The sequence below is a fragment of the Indicator indicator genome, chromosome 18 (genome assembly GCF_027791375.1).
Source record: "Indicator indicator isolate 239-I01 chromosome 18, UM_Iind_1.1, whole genome shotgun sequence".
Classification (NCBI taxonomy): Eukaryota; Metazoa; Chordata; class Aves; order Piciformes; family Indicatoridae; genus Indicator; species Indicator indicator.
The window spans coordinates 14,873,180-14,890,846 of record NC_072027.1 but is presented as its reverse complement, the minus strand read 5'-3'; the positions used below and the strand labels follow the sequence as shown (position 1 = coordinate 14,890,846).

General features: G+C 40.8%; 1 protein-coding gene across 2 annotated transcripts in view; it reads left to right on the top strand.

The window, feature by feature from the left end:
- The window catches only part of TENM2 (teneurin transmembrane protein 2), a 506,506-nt gene that overhangs the window by 303,466 nt on the left and 185,373 nt on the right, over positions 1 to 17,667 (top strand). For both annotated transcript variants that reach the window (XM_054389071.1, XM_054389069.1), the window contains exon 4: positions 16,664 to 16,898. In XM_054389071.1, the coding sequence (XP_054245046.1) occupies positions 16,664 to 16,898 (235 nt within the window). The remainder of the gene's footprint in view (positions 1 to 16,663; positions 16,899 to 17,667) is intronic.

The window sequence follows — 17,667 nt, the reverse complement described above, 5'->3', positions numbered from 1 at the left end:
GAACCTGGAGTTCCTGCTAGATTTATTTTCCATAATATTTAACCTGATTTATTTGTGATGTAGAACAATCTCATGGTGTTCCTTGCAAGCTTGACCTGCCACTTAGAACTGCTGTATCACCAGCACAAACAAAATCTGCTATTAACTCACACCATGAAATATTTCTGTTGTTCCAGTCTACAATTTCTTCTCGTAATGAAACAATGGCAGTGACAAACAAGAGAAAAGATTGCATTCTCAGTTTGACACCGGCAGCTGCATTAGACTCTTTGCTTAAGTTTGCGTTTCATTTAACTGTAGAAGCCCTACCTTGAAATACAGTTTGGTAAACTTAATTATTTTTGCTTGCTTCCTGTAATATTTCAAGATATGTGAAAATGAATCGCAATGGGGGTTATCATATGCTTTCCTAAAATCTATGAAGTTTATAATAGGTAGATGTTGCTTTGCCGCATTACACCATTTATTATTCCCTGTTTGTGCCATAAGTCCTTTTATTTCTTTCATTTTGATGTTAAGAGCTCTGCCTGCCTCCAGTTACTTTATTTAAACCTTAATTTGTTTCCTTCATCAGAATTATAATTAACTTTTTAGTTTGTTGAGAAGTTTGGATTGTAAGCAGCTTGATGCCACCCATTTTGGGGATACAGGAACACACAGCTGAAATACAACATTATGTAGGGAATTCCCTTTGTTGTTCAGTACAGCTCAGAAAGCTCAAATGGCAATAAAACTATCTGCTGACAGCCATGCTTTCACCAATGCACACTTCCACACTGAGTTTTGCTTTCAGACCAGTGCTGCTTCCTCCCCAACCTGCCTGTCCCTCATTCTGTGCCCCATTCACAGAGCAGCAGCTGTCTCAGACCACCCTGAGAATGGGGATGCTCCCTTCTGGGGGGAAAAGGGGCAGAATCTGACTGCTGCCCACATTTCCTTGCAACAGAGCCTGAGCCTGACCCCACTCAACAGCCACAGAAGGGATAGAGACTTCAGACAGAAAACCAAGAATAGGGTAGGGGAATGCTGCTGGAAAGGAAAAAGTTGGGGGTAAGGGGAGGGAGTAATGAAATAGTTTGCAGAGTACAACAGTGAGTAAGATAGGAGTTCCAAATAGCTCCAAAAGTCCTGATAGCTGCCAGGAACTTCATGGGAAATAGTGTTCCAATGTCTTTAAAGAAAAATAGAAGATCTGTATGTGCAAGGGAAGCAGAAATATGCTTTTACAATAGAAAATTATTTGTTTATAATGTCATAAAACCTGGAAGGAATCTTTGAGCCTACAGAGTGGAGTTCTCCCTGGTGGGAACACGGGAGGGAACACAGATTGCACACTGGGAAAGGAGGAAACCAAGATGATGATGTTAATTTTCATGGAGTCATGACCAAGTAAACTTTTATGGGCATATATGGTATTTGTAGTTTGTCCCTTCAATGCAGTTTTTGCCTTCAGCCCTCAAGAAAATTTCTTCTACTATCCAATTAGGTTTTATTTTATTTCTAGTGAAGATTCATAATATTAATTATCAACATAAAAACAAAGATGCAGTGCACTGAAATAAATGGATGCATTTTTATGCCTAGATTAAAACATTACGTGTAATTGTTTACAGTGAAATCTCCTTGCTGTCACAGTGGTCTTAACAGGGTTATAAACTTTCAAGTTCTTAACAGGAAACAAAACAGTATATTATCTTCTAGCTATCGTGTAATCTACCATTAGTTACCCAAATATTGCTGCTTTTATACTGTATCATGTACTTATCAAACATCGACATGACTCCTTAACTATTTCCAAAACAAAAGAGTCATTATTTACCCACTGTGAAAATAGCCTTGTGTTAGTGGTATTAGAAATCATTAGCTCTATTAAGTCTGTTATCAGCTATGCTAGCAGCTGGAAATATCCTGCAGCTCAGGAGGGCTCCAAAATGTTCCCCAGTCATTATATTCTCGATCACTTTGTTTTCTTGTACGGTGAAAACAGATTATAATCACATTCAGCCACAGGCAAAAATAGAAGCTGACAACACTGGTACAAAAAAGATTTATGAAACTTTTCATTGCTTGGGGCAGTATTTTGTAACAAGATAACAGTGTTGTCCCTCAGACAGGAGCATGAGTGAACAGCTCAGTTATGTCTTTCTATCATCATGGTGCACCGTGTCTCAAAATGACACAGTTATCACACCATAAATACAGCCTAAAGCATTACAGATGCTTATAAGCAGGATCCATATTAATTGTTAATGCATAGGGAAGAGGCAGATCTCTTTATGTTAGTTTAGGAATAACAATCTCACTTTTTGAGGAGTATAGAACATAGAGGAGCAGCATCTGTTTTGTCTTGTGGTTGGTTGCTTTGAATAGGACTGACTCTAAAGATGGTTTCTTGAACTGTTGAGGTTAAAATAGTTCCTTTATCAGTAATTATTTTGGGTGAGGTTGATCCTTCAAACAGTATTGCCTAAGTGGGAAGACGAAAATAATTTCTCTAACATGGATTAAGATGATGGTTGTTTTGGTGTTGGGTTAGGTTTTTTGTTGCTGTTGCTTATTTTTGTTTGTTTGGGGTTTTTTATTGTTGCTTTGGTTTGGGTTTTAGTGGATTTTTGATTGGTTTGAGTTGGTTAGTTGGTTGTTTTGCCTTAGCAGAAGCATTTTTTGCAAAGCCTGCACTTTCTCGAGAAATAAAAGTAATTTAGTTTTCCCAGAGCTACAGTGTTGAAAGAATAATGATCTATTCATGAAAGTATCGTTTTAACTTATGTTCTATAACTGTATAGATATTGGCTCACTATTTTTTAAACCCTCTGAAACAGTACTGAGGTTTAAGAACTATATTCATAGGACTGCCCAGTAACGTCTCTGAATTTGTAAATGAGATAATATTGCTAGGATTAAGAAAAAAGGTATGAATCCATTACACAAATTGATGCACCTCTGTAGCACTGATCAAAAAAAGATGAGTGTGTATTTATAAGTAATTACAGGTGCAGCTATGTCTGCAGTGTGTGATATAGCTCAGATACAGCTATAGATATGCCTTCAGTGTGTAGTACACTTTACCCTGTTCAATGCTGCTTTCCTCCCTTGTCCTGTCCTTGACAGCTCTCCTGGTTGTGTCCCTATACTTTCATTCACCCTGAATCTTGCCTGAGGAGAAATTCAAGCTGTCTTGGAGGAGCTCTGCAGCTTTTCCTTTCCCTTTCCCTCTTTTAACAACCTCCTTGCTCTGCTCTCCTGGTCCTGTCTCCTTGTAGCTCCCACTTACCTGAGCAAGGTGCAGCTCCTCCACTGCCTTTTCTATTCCCCTTCTCTCATTTCCACTCCTCTCCTCGCCTCCTGGGAACGTCCTTGCCAACTCCCTCTTCCTCCACCATTGCTTCTGGGCTCTGGGTCCTTGGGGTGTGGTCCAGGGGTTTCTGCCTGTCCCAGCAGCCCAGTTCCTGCAGCTCAGCATCACGACTCTGCCAGGAGCTGGCTCAGGACCAGCAGGATTGGGCTGCTTCGCCTGCTCAGCCATGGTACCAGGGCAGTGAGACCACTGATGTGTAGCAGAGATCCTTTGTCTATGTTGGCACGTTGTCCTGTGTACTCCAGTGCCTGTATAAGCCCAGATCACTCTGTGTACCTGATAAATTGTTAACATGGTATGTATAAATTCCATCACTTCAGAAATTCTACATTGTGTATGCTTCCTTTTTCTTTGATCAACTCAGGTAAATTAGTGTAGAACTGATCCAGCTGAATCTGTAACTCTTCTTGTTGTGCATGTGATGAGCTGAAATCTACATCACCTGAGTACCTGTCTACAGCATCATCTGAAGTATTTATAACTAAGGCCCTAAAACTGTAGCAAATATAGTAGCATGCCATTTCTTTTTATGCAAAACCCACTGTGGTATGACAGATCTGGAGCAGTAGGAAAGGCTGAAGTGTGTATTTTGCCAGCTGACCCAAGTGAACGGATACAGAAAGACTGGATTTTGTATGATGAATCAGGTTTGGAAAGAGGTTAGGACTAATTTGGTGCTATGAAAGGATGTCAGAAATCCTGCCAGTTATGCAGGATGCTTAAATCTTAGGTGACAATTGGAGTAACAATTTTAAGCAGAATTATTTGATCAGGAAAAAATTTGTTTGGTGTTTCTACTTCCATCTGTAAAGATACTTCACACACAGAGTAATATGGGAAAGAAGAGGATGGCATTCTTAGCAGTATTTTATCTAAATAAGTAAAATTGTGTGAAATTAAGATGAAGTATCTGATTTTGCATTTCTGTGTTACAAAAAAAATAATGGACCTTTGTTATTTGAAAAGGTTTCTGAGACGTGTAGAACAAGGTGCATGGCATTGAATGGGAATTTTATATTTCAGTGGGTGGCACAGCTATTCATTTACTTATTTTGCTGTAGGCATGTTTAAGGATACTGTCTTTAACATAAATCACACTTGTCACTAATTATGAATTTCTGTAAGGGAATTGCACAAATTAGTAAGTCCTTTGTGGTGCTGTGAGTGATTGTTGTTTAGTTGGTTGTGGGCTTTTTTTGTTTTTGTTTTTTTTTTTTTTACTAGGAGTCTCAGATGGATTATCTTGGTGGATAGCTTGTAAGAGATGACGAGCCAAGGGGTAAATCTTCTGAGCTTGTATAAATGGCAGGATAGGAAAAGAAATTAAATCCACAAAAGGAAGGTGTGAAAAACACTCTACAAGCTAAAGACAGTAGAAGGAGAGAGTGAGAAGGAAAGAAGCAGTAGTTCTGACTCTATGAACCAGGCTAGAGCAGGGTGGATCTGGATTTGTGTGTGCTGCTTCACTCTGTAAAAGGCATTGCACCAAAGTTCTTCTATTTCATTGGGGTAGAATCCTAGGCCAGCCATGCGTGGCCTGGGGTCTGCAGTATGCTTTTCTGTTTGATAAGGAATCTGAAGTAGGGGGTGCAGGGTGATGCAGTGACTCAGGCACCATCCTCATTGCTAGATTCTGTGCTCAGCTAAGGGCTTATTCAGTACAAATAACATTGTCATGCATTTTAAGGTAATTTCTATGGAGTTTGGCACAGCAGCACAAAGTTGCCCAGTGGCTGAGGCAGCTGCCTTCTCATCTTGTGGCTCCAAAGTGCAATAGAGTCAGGGCACCTTTTTGCCAAAAATGGCAGTTATGCAGCTTGCACCAGCCACACAGTGATAGCAGAGTATACTCATCTCACTCCTCAAATGAGTCTTTGTCAGTTGCTCCTAAATTTGACTCTTAAGGCTGTTTTAGCAGCAGGTTCCCTCTGTTCAGAGGCTATTTTGCTGCCAAAATGTACTTCTAATGAGAGGACCAGCTGTTTTCCCTCAGGACCAAGCTTCCACTTGGTCCTCAGTTTGCTTCTTAATTGTCTTATCACTGATGAATAATTTAATATTTTTTTCTTGTGTATTTTATAAATTTAGAGTTTGGTAGAGTCTCAATTAATAAAAAGAGACACCATACAGCTTCAGAGAACACTCTGTTCATGGCACAGCTTGCCATATTTCCCTGAGCTTGTATCAAACAATATGCAAGTAAATTGAAATAGTGACACCATATCAAGATATCTATCAGCATCCTACACAGATGTGTAGTTTGGGTTTAATTCCAGACTCCTTCTTTTATAATGCAGAAAATACGCATGGAACAGTGTTTAAGCTTTAATGATGATTGACTTGCATGCCCTGTAGAGGATAGCTTGTGCTCTTACATTTCTTTCAAAATGTGCTAATTAGACATTAGCTTAAAAGTGTAATCCTCTCCAACAGCTAGGACTTGTGTGATGTATCATTTGGAAAATCTATGATTAGGTGTGGGGGTTTTGTTGTGGGTTTCTTTGTTGTTTTTTAAGCTAACTAAACAGTGATACTTCATTTCTAGATCTTTATGCAATGCGGGAGCTGCTCTATTTGTTTCTTCTTGCTGAAATACATTGTTTAAATAGCCTGCATTAAAAGAAACAAACAAAACCACAAAAAGACAAACACCCAAACCTGTTGGAAATAATGATTAAACCTGGGGTACTTCTTATTAGTGCCCACTGGAATTAGTTTTTAGGTGTTTTAATTTGTTGTGACTGGAGCAACGTGTGCCAGATAAGGAAGGCCTTGTAAGAGGAAAAAGACCAGCATGAAACTAACAAACCAGGGTTTAGCCACTGGGTTTCAGTTTATATGTCTATAAAATTCAGCTAACATCCTTCCCTTGTGAGGCTTCATTTATAAAGTGCTCTAAAAACAGCACACAACCGGTATTTTAGAGAACATGAAGTATTATCATTGCTATTATATCGTGGTTGTTGGTATTGATCAATTCAGTGTGTGTAACATTGACTATAAGTAGTTTTGACAGATAAAAACTCCACAGTCTACATTGCCAGAGTGTGTTTTATGGGTTTTCTGATCTTTGTCTATACCGTGGCTTACTCTTCACTTTTACATCTCTTCTGCCTTCCTATGTTTGTAAACAGTTTTTCCAAAAACGCTTATTTAAAATAAAATCTTTGCTATATGTGAATTCTTATGCCTTTGTGACTCATAGAATGGCTTAGGTTGGAAGAGCTCTTAGAGATCATCTACTCCAACCTCCCCACCGTGGGCAGGAGCACCTCTCATCTAGACTCAGCTGTTCAAGGATTCATCCAACCTGGCCTTGAACATCTCAAGGAAGGAGGCATCCACAACCTCCCTGGGCAGCCTATTACAGAGTCCCACCACTCTAGTACTGAAGAACTTCTTCCTAAGATACAGTCTAAACCTACGTTCCTTCAGTTTCAAACAATTCTCCCTTATCCTATCGCTAGACACCTCTATGAGAAGTCCCTCTCCAGCCTTCCTGTAGGATCCCTTCAGGTATTGGAAGGGAGCTCTAAGGCTGTCCCAGAGTATTTCTCTTTTCTAGGCTGAACAACCCCAGCTCCATCAGGCTATCCTCGTAAGAGAGGTGTTGCAGCCCTTGGATCATCTTTGTGACCCTTTAATGAAACATTTATTTGTATTTATTACTGATCCAGGTGCCATTTTTTTTACTTTTTTCTTTTATTATTATTTTTTGTTAGCAGAATAAACATCTTCATTACTGAAGTTTTCTGGGTTGGTAAATGAGTGTAAATGAAAATCCTTCATGTACACCAGTAGCAAGAAAATCACTAAAAAGGAATGGATATCTTTTTATATATATATTGTAAGACAGCCATTATTGGCATGGAGACATACAGCTACTTAACAGCAACAAGTTAACTAGGTAAGGTCTATTTTTTAAAGTGATTTGGGTTTGGTTCATTCCAGATTAAGTAGGGACACTTAATAAGTATCCTACTCCCTAATAGAATAGATAACTGTAGAAGAGGGAGCCTGGGGCCTTCTGCTGTGATCTACCAATCTTTGTATTGTGCCAAGTTACTTTCTGATCTCCACATAATCTATGCAATCAATACCTTCATGAAGAAGCTTCCTTTCTCTGTCTCTGCTACTTTAAGAGCTCGTAGGACATACCTGTTTAGGTTTTCCCTTGCTGAATTTCCTTACCCCCACGTCCCAATGAAGCAGAATTCTTTGACATCAGAACCCTCCTTATCTCCTTTTCTTGTCTGTGATGATTTCGTAAGTCTGCTTCGGTGACAGAAAGTTTTGCCCCTTGGTCTGGGGGTTTTCTGAATTCCATCTATCACATTATGGTTTTAACTGCCCTGAACTTTTTCTGTCCAAGGGATTCCAGCAGCCCACATGAATTTTAAAGCAGAGATCTCAAACATGAGTTTTGATTATTTCTCATCATTAGAAAAAGTTGTTAGCAATTTTTGCAAGGTAGCAGATGTTTATGCAGAGATTTCAGCCAAACTGCAATCTTGGTATTTAACTCCCTAGTCTCTTATGACTTTTGTTGGATAAATATCCTGGTTTTAAGTTCTTCAATGTTGAAACTATCATTACTGCATATGCAGTGTTTCACCTGAGAACTGTTTTCTCTCTTTTCTTTTCACTAACCTCCATTTAGTACTGTGGTGGTCTCAGACATTCCTAGAGGATTATTCAATAATCATAGTTACTTTTATGCCTTAAATAGAAAATGTAATCTGTTTCTTCATTGTTCAATTCATACCATATTTCTGTGGCTCTTTACATGAGTGTCTTTGCATTGATGGTCTTCTCAGAAGAGTAAAATCGTGGCCTTGAGACAAAGAAGGACAGGTAAAGAGGATGTTGATCTGAGTACCTGGGGTGAAGCTGAGTGGTGAAAAATGTATGCCACATAGATAATGGTAGGACTGTGTTATTCGTTTTCCCCTTGACACTGGGAACAAGAAGCATTGCCAAAAGACTTTACAGTTCCCTGTCTTCTGTTTGTTCTGGTAATGTGAAAGCACTTCAGAGTTTGGTGTCTGCCAGGATGATTACACAGTCTCTTCAGGTTGTAAATTCAATTGCCTTCTCCATGCTGGAGAAGTAAGAACAATGCATAATTAAAGTGGCAGCCAAGAACTTACGGTTGCATTGCAATTATGGTATCAGAGGCAAGCTGGGTGAACTGAGCAGAGTATGTCAGATAAGCAAGCAGCACAGTCTCAGGGGGTAAGTAGTGATGGTCTTTACTTTTTCACTGATTTTAAGTGATTTTTTTTTAAGACCTTGTTCTGAAAGCCTCTTCAAGCTCACATAATAGAGTTGCACTGAGCTTTAATGTCTTAATGAGATAATTTTCTGCATGTTGGTGATGTTGTTTAGGTAAGGCAACACTTGGTCTTCTCCAGCTAGTAAAAGTTTTCAGTGGGCTGCCTCATTTCTTCTTTGCTGGAGAGAGTTTTTCTAATTTGCAGTGAATTGGTTCATGGCACATGCAGCAGTGAAATGTTTGATGTGGTCCTATTGAGAGGATTGCTGGGCAGCAGAAGCTCTGTGGGTGCCTCATCGCAAGAGTGTTAGGCAGTCCGTTTTCCTGCTCTCTGAGCAGATGGAAAGCCAGCTGCCATCTGAAAGCTGTTCCTGTATTGGCATGGAGCTGTGCCCAGAGCAGCACACCTTGCCCCTCCAGCACTAGTGGAATGCAAGTTCAGTGCAGGGAGTGGATCCCAGACCAGTGCTGATGTTGCCCATACTGGGCTGGCTTTGGCTTGGCTGCACTGGTGAATCTGTTCTGCTGCACACTCAAGTCCTTGGATCCCTGGGCAACGCCTGCTGGCTTCCACTGCAGTTTGGCAGTCCCTGAGCTTTGCCAGGCACCTACGGCACGAAAGCTATAGGTGATGGGGACTGGGATGAGCGCCTGAAAGCAGTCACATCAGACATTGTATTTTGAGAAGTTCTAGCCCAGCTGCACCACCCAGTGTCAAAGGCTCATTATTTTCAGAGCTGAAATTCTTCTGTACTTGCTTTTCTGTTTTATCGTGGCTGTTAGGGTATGGTTGTGATTTTTTTTCTCCCTTCACACACTGAAAACTCTAATAAACTCATGGACACATCCCACTGGACCAGTTTGCTCAAGGCCTCTTCCAGCCTGGCCTTCAACACCTCCAGGGTGGGGGCATCCATAACCTCCCTGTACAACCTGTTCCAGTGTCTCACCAGCCTCACTGTAAAGAATTTCTTCCCAGTTTCCAGTCTGCATAGCCAGCAGGTCGAGGGAGGTGATTCTCCCCCTCTACTCTGCTCTGATAAGACCCCACATGGAGTACTGCATCCAGTTCTGGATCCCCTGTTACAAGAAGGATCTGGAGGTGCTGGAACGTGTCCAGAGAAAGGCAATGAGGATGATCAGAGTGCTGGAGCACCTCTCCTATGAGGATAGACTGAAAGAGCTGGGGCTGGTCACTCTGGAGAAGAGAAGGCTCCGAGGAGACCTTATCGTGGCTTTCCACTATCTTAAGGGGGCCTACAAGAAAGCTGGGGAGGGAATTTTTAGGGTGTCCAGTAGCGATGGGACTAGGGGGAATGGAGCAAAACTAGAAGTGGGTAGATTCAGATTGGATGTTAGGAAGAAGTTTTACACCATGAGGGTGGTGAGACACTGGAACAGGTTGTCCAGGGAGGTGGTAGAAGCCTTGTCCCTGGAGATTTTGAAGGCCAGGCTGGATGTGGCTCTGAGCAACCTGATCTAGTGTGAGGTGTCCCTGCCCATGGCAGGGGGGTTGGAACTGGATGATCCTTGAGGTCCCTTCCAACCCTTTTTTGGGTTCTAAATCTCCCCTCTTCAAGCTTCAATACATTTCTTCTCATCCTATCACTACAAGCCTTTGTAAAAAGTCCTTTCCCAGCTTTCTTGTAGGTCCCCTTCAGGTACTTGAAGACTGGTATAAGGTCTCCCCAGAGCCGCCTTTTCTCAAGGCTAAACAGCCCCAACTCTCTCAGCCTGTCCCCATAGGAGAGGTTCTGCAGCCCTTGGGTTATCTTCTATGGCCTCCTCTGGACCCAGTCCAGCAGTTCCATGTCTTTCTTGCATTGGGGGCACCAGAACTGGACACAGTACTCCAGGTGGGGTCCACTGATATAATCCCTGATATAATCCTTATGAAGGGTTCCACTTCTTTGCCTTTGCTTGCTTGCATATACACACCACTTCTTCACAACCAAACAACCCATCCAGCACTGAGACCAAATCTGCCATTGCTTTGGCTCCAGCAGTGCTGAGAACAAGCTAATGTTCCAAGCAAGCTGATTACGTCTAGATGAACTTGGATGTCTGCATCTCAGTACCTCTGGTTTTGGGAGTGTGATGGAGCAGCAGTTGTGCTGTCTGTGCACAGCAATAGCTCAAGCATGGCAGAGTTAATTCAGTTGTTGCTGCTTCTGCCTCCCATGTGCTGAACTCACATCCTGCAGGCTGGGAGCTGCAGACACAAAGTGTTTGAGAGGCTCTGTTGCAGCAGTATCTGATTGCCTTGTAAGTGGGAAGGTAGTTTGGCTTCAGTTGTCCTGTAAAGGATAAGGGTAAGGACACTTACAGATAAGTGATTTGTCCACGATCACTTGAGGGTTGGCTTGGTCAGAGTAGGATATAGAAACTGTGATGAAGTCTCAGACTTTATCCAGTAAACCACCTTTCCCCTTTCCTGTGATTATCTTGATATTGTGGGTAAGCAATGGTGGATGGGGTTTTGTTTGGTTGGTTTTTGTTGGCAATGTTTTGTTTTGCTACAGCAACATTTAATTTTCTGCTCTAATATTGTGCTGAGGAGATGGCTGCAGTGCACTGGCAGCGACTGATAAGTGACTTACAATTTTGTACCACATGTTTACTGAATTTTCAGTTTGGAAGGTACAGTCTGGGATGACAGCCAGTCATTCAACCTATTCTTGCCTCAAACACTGTACAAACACACAGACAAAAGGAGGAACACCTGGCAAATGTTTTGAGTTTACAACAAGAGAGTGAGTTAATGATATCCATAACTTGCTGCTTTACAGCATCTGCTGAAAACGTTTTCAGAACATTTAGATTCCATTGCACTATGGCCTTGTGCAAAAAAATGTAGAGAGAATTGAAATAAATCATCAGAAGAACTGAAGCAGACAGCATAAAACAGAGTCGATACTGCTGCAAAGGAACCCATGTCCCACCCCACCAAACTCGAATGAAGGCTGAAATCCCAGGGTGACAGCTGGCCATGGAGGCGGCTGCTCCTTGTGATGCTGGACTGTATTCCTGAGTGTTTCAGTGTTTTCTTTTCTTTCTGAGTAATGGGATTGCTTTTGATGGTGAATTTAGCTTGGAAGGTGGCCCTGTGGTTCTGTGAAAACCTGTTACTCATTGTGATAGCAGATGATGTGGTTTCCTTGAGAAAACAGTGTGGTAGAGTTATTTGAATAAAGCACTAGGAATACTGAAGTTTTGGGGTTTTATGCTGGCTAACAAGACTTTTCTGTGGATTTACTTAATTCATTTTTTCTTTCAATCCGTCAGCTTTGTTATCTTATTTCTGGTCAGTATTTGTATTGTTTAGAAGTATAAGGAAATAGCTGCATCATTGTTCATTCCAGGAAAAATAATAGATGTTTGGGTTTGTTTGTTTTTCTTGTAGCTGTTTTGTGAGGAGGGTTGGTGAGGAGGTGTTTATATATCTCTAGCATTTAATCATGGCACAGAAGATAATTCAGCACAACTAAGATACAATCTATATTACTTTTTTTAGGTGGGATTGATGAAGAACTGGGATGCAGAGAAGCAATTGCTTTGCTTAAATTAGGGATGATGCTGGTTCTGCTTTGAATTTAATCTCTGAGGTGGGAGATTAATTTGTTCTCCTCAGATCGTTGTGCTTGGATTTAGTGCATGTGTTAAGTGAAACTACCAAAGCCTTGGAAGAACTTTGAAAAATAATTTGACCATGTTAAAACAGATATGAACTTTCATGCTGTGACCTGCAAACCCAGCTGAGAATTGGTATTTGGAAGTGTGTACTTGAGAGCACAAAGCCATCACTGTTGTACATGTAATGCTGTGAGATCCAGTGGCTCTCCCTGATCCCTGAGGTTGCCAGGCTCATGTCAAAATGAGATTCTAAGGGTGCAGCTGCACAGGCTCCCGAAGGACCTGCCGTGGCTGCCCAGCACTCCCCCTGACATTTCTGCTTTCACCCTGCGCTGTGCACAGCAGGGCCATTGCCCTGAGGTTGTGCTTCGGACTGCAGATCCATTACACTCTGCTGGATGCAGAAGGCAAGATCATAGTAACAGAGTTTTGCTCAGAGTTGGGGTTTTTGGTGTTTGTTTTAGTTTGAAGGAGACAAGTGCTATTTAGCGTCTTGTTTTAGCTAAATGTTACCTCTGTACTAGCATGATCTGTTTGTTTCACCAGATAAAAGGATGAACTGAGCAAAACACTGGTTTTCACTTTTTTGTTTGTTTTAGCATTTTGGTTCTGATTACATCCAAATAAGTCAATTGGATAGCTTATGATTATTGATGAAAGATATGTAGATCAGATTTTGTATTCTCAGATTACTTAATTAGAACACAATTTATCCTCACTCAGCTACTGATATCTTGACCGCAGTGAGATCTCTTGAAGAATTGGCTGTTCATTATATGGTCATCAGGCCCTGATTTTTCAGAAGCACACACAGTCAGTGTGTACTAAAATTAATTTGTTTGTCTATTTGTGAATGTAAATCAGAAATTAAAAAAAAAAAAAAGGCCAAAATGAGAAGGGTACCGGTATTTCAGATTTCCAGTTCTCTGCTTTTCATTGCAGTTTTAAGAGACTTCTGCCTAAATCTGAAATGTTTGAGATGTTCTAGTGCATTCTTGTGAATTCCCTAATAATTGAGAGAAGGTGTCATTTCCTCAGTATTTTTCCCCAGACCAATAGTGGTCACTGCTGTATCAAAGCCAGAATCTCCTTCCTGATGTACAAAGCCAGGTTTGCTCTATCAAGACACTTAACTGTGTTAAGCTTCCAAACAATAAAGCAATTTGCAAGAGGCTGCAGAGCATGTCATGTTGTAAGGAACATTGTGCCAGTCAGTCCTTTAGGCTGCTGATCTTTTATTACAGGACAAGTGATTTACCTCTCTGAACTTCAGAGCTCAGCAGATTTGCAGGTAGTTCTGTTGAAGTTTTAATTTAAGCAAAGATGCTCATAAAGAAGTGCTCAGATGTTCAGATGTGAATCCAATTTTATATCTCTGGCAAGTTCAATAGTGTTCAGCTTCTGCTTTTGATTCATTTGAACAGGTTTATGAAGCAGCAGGATATTAAGCTTCCATCTCATACATACACAAGTGTGTGTGTGTGTGTGCTCCCTAGTCAGTACTGTTAATATATATGTACACATTTTCATATGTTTTAATATAAATGCTGTACTGTCTATATAATGTTGATATTGGTGTTTAGTTTATTACTCTGTATTAAAAGTGGCATTCATCTTATGCCAGGTTTCTGAGGCTTTGCAGTTACAGTATATGTTCAGTTGCTTCTGCACAGCTTATATTGCACACTACATTTTATTTACTATGTGGTAACTGAGTCTTGAGGCAGATTAAATTAATTTGTGGTAACTTGAATTCAGTTCTTGCTTCCTTAATCTTACAGAAATTCTATTCATCCTTATTGATGTGCAGTTGGCTCAATTATAAGAACAGCCTCTATGATTTTGTGGTTGCAAGATTCAGTGTCTTTATTTAGCTGGCACTACTGCGTCTCCCAGAGCAAAACTTTTTGGGTTTGTGGGTATGATTTTTCCATATTTACCTTCCAGAAGGAAAAGCTGCATCCAAAGTTGAGAAAATATGAAGCACATGAATCTTCTGAAGAAATTTTTAACACAAGGGCACTCATTTGTATTTTATCACCCATAAATGTCCACTTATTAAAATCCAAAACCGCTTTGTTTAAAGCCAAAACACAGACTAGGAGGGTAATTCCACTTAAGCTACTGTGTGTGTGGATATTGTCCAAACACATTTTCTTCCTGCTGTGTCTTACTCCACATGCTGTTGGGGAATGGCACAGGGCTGGTGTAGATTAGACATTTGATGTTCTGGAAGGGCCACATGAAGGATTCAAACATAAAATTTTCTAGGCTAAATAGTCTTTCAAGCTTAGGGTAAGATGTAGCTGAGGCAAGGATAGTGAGGAGAGCAGCATATATGATTGCCTTAAAATGCAGGATGCCTTCATGGGAGGTGACTTTATATTTAAAGCAGTTGACACTGCCATAGGGTCAGCATTCAGGCAACAGACATTCAATAAGACAAAGAATCTGCACAGAAGTTTAAAGCAGCATATAGAGGATGCAGAATTCCTTGTTATTTACTTATATTTCCTAGTCACGGGGACACTTTCTGCTATAGCCTTGTGCATGTCCCAGTAAGCCTCTCTCTCTTCTTCATCAGCCTGTGCTTCCCAGGCCCACACAAATGCTTAGGAGAATTAATGATCTCTCTCCAAAAAACTTATTTTCCTCTTTCCTAGTTGTATTGCTGCTAGGGGTAGGTGTTCTCGTTGCTTTTCCCTGGGACAGGCAGGTGGCAGTTGGAGAAGAACTGATCCCAGGGCTGTTGCATAGAATCACAAAAACTTTTAGGAAAAGACCCTTAAGATCAGTGGGTCCAACGATTAAGCCAGCACTGCCAAGTCCACCACTAAACCTTATTCCTCAGCACCACATGTACAGATGTAGGGAGAGCCCAGGCAGGCAGCCAGGACCAGGCAGGACATGGTTACCGCTAGAGTTCAGCATGCTGTGCCACTTTGCCCCTCAGGTTGCCGGGGCTGCAGCTGCGGTATCATGTGGGTTTCCCCATGCAAAAGAGATGAGACCAGTTACTTCTCCTCTCCTGGACAGGTTAATGTGAGAGTCTGAAATATCCCCCTGATTACAGAAGGTGTTTTGGTCAGATTTGCAGCATCCAACAGCCTGAAATGATGCACCAATTTCAGTTTCTGGCTGTGTGGCCTGGCTTCAGTTGGGATAACCCCTGCCTTGAACAGTTTAGTGTTTTGAGAGTTGTTTTTTGTTTGTTTGGGTTTGTTGTTTTTTTAAATATTTGCCTTAATTAACTTAATCAGTTCAGCAGGTTTTCTGTACTTCACTGTTTCACATAAAAATAGATCAGTCTAGCTGCAAATGTTTGCACTTGTGATGTTTTCTTTTATTGATTCATTAAGTACAAAACGTGCTTCATTTTCTAAAAACAAACATTCATCAGTATAACTATCATTTTGTTAATATTACTTTTTTCTGATTATTATTTACTGGAAAACTGTGACTTGATATGTCAAAAGCATGCAGTTCATGACAGTGTCTGTTTTCTTTAATCTGTCACTTTTTGTGAGAAGTAAATCATTACAACATGTGGAATTGCACTTAACTTATTTACCATTCTGCATTTAAGTGCTAGAATGACACTTGCTTATTCTATTTACTTTTCATGTGGTTTTTATTTTAATCCACTTGCTGTATTGATTAGACAAACCTATTTCCATTATCCATGGAAATGTGTCAGTACTAAAAGAATGAGAGATGTTTAGATCCTTACTTCTCTGTAAAAAAACATCATCTGTCATTTTTCAGTGGACGAGGCTGTGAAAGAGTAGCATAATGTTCAGATCCTGGTATATGTTTCTGGCATTGCTAAATAAAAAAAGATTGATCACAGGGAAGAGCATGAGAGACCACCAGTGCAGCATTGCTCTATTTTCATATGTGGAAAACAAACAGGTTTGAAGCTGACAGGTAAAATAAGAGTGACTGAAAGCAGATGAAAATCTGTGATTAATTTTTATAGAAGCTTAAAGACCATATTCACAAAAGATGGTTTTAATCCATCAAGGTTCTTCTTCTGAAAGTCCCTCCTAGAAATAGGAAGGGAAAAGTTCCTCTCAGACAATGTACAGGATGGTCAGGCTAGTCTGGCTTTCTCCATAGAGGAGCCTTTCTCCAGGGAGAATCCATAAAGTATTTTAAAATCTAAATATAGTCTTCATGAACATCCAATTGTGCAACCTCAAAACACTGCTTTATATCTCTGCTCTCTAATGATCACTGATCTGACTTTAACCATCTTTTAATACCTACAGGTCCAAAAGGCACAGAGACTTAGTTTTCTGTTATAGGGTTTGGCTTTTTTCCAGGTCCCCTGAAAACCCCAAGGAGAACAGTATCATCAACACACATTTGTGATTGATTTTTCTTTTCTGTTTTAGGCCCTTCAAATCATCACAGCCAGTCAACACTGAGACCACCTCTCCCTCCTCCTCACAACCATTCACTGTCCCATCATCATTCTTCTGCCAACTCCCTCAACAGGAACTCGCTCACAAATCGCCGGAACCAGATCCACGCTCCCCCTCCAGCGCCCAACGACCTGGCCACCACTCCTGAGTCCGTGCAGCTCCAGGACAGCTGGGTGCTCAACAGCAACGTCCCACTCGAAACCAGGTGGGTCTAGTGGAGGGACACCTTGGGGAGGTGCCACTGCATGGTTCTCTGAAGTGCACAGAGAGAACTGTTTGGCTTATTAGGAGATGGGCTTTAGTTCACCTTGTGTCACTAACGGATTTGGCTGACACAGCAGTGGGAGTTAGTGGCATTAGAATGTCCACCAGTGTCTCATTTGCTTTGCGTTAGAAGGTAGATAGGTGAAATCTCTCTGTTTAAATGTCCTGTTTTAAAGCCTTTTGCTATGATTCATCTGGACCATCGCTGCCAGCACAGCTCATGGTATTAGTACAGCATATTTCACTCACAGGATTAGGGATAACTTATTTATATTTCCTAATGACTCCATTGTGGGAAATTTGGTCATTTTGCATTTCATAAAGCAACAAACAGAGGCTCATTTGAAATTATGCATTTTAGGAGACCTTGAGAAACAATCCCAGACTCAAAACTGACAGCGCTATAATTTTAGTTTACATTTCATCCAGCATGCAAGCTCATTTTAATGTCTTCTGTACGTGTTAACAGCTTGATGCCCCTGGGGCAAACAGCTGCATATAAATGAAAAGGTGCAGCACTTAGGCATGACAGATAAATAAATAAATAAAACAAATCCTGGCATGCTGCTGTTCTAAATATTCTAGTTTGTTGTTGTTTGGAGTGTGGAATATCAAACATATTTAACTTGCAGTTAGAATAGCGGAACTAGCAGAGCTGATCTCTTAGAATTTAAAATTAGCCACTGTGGTGCAGAAGAAAAGTGGCTGGA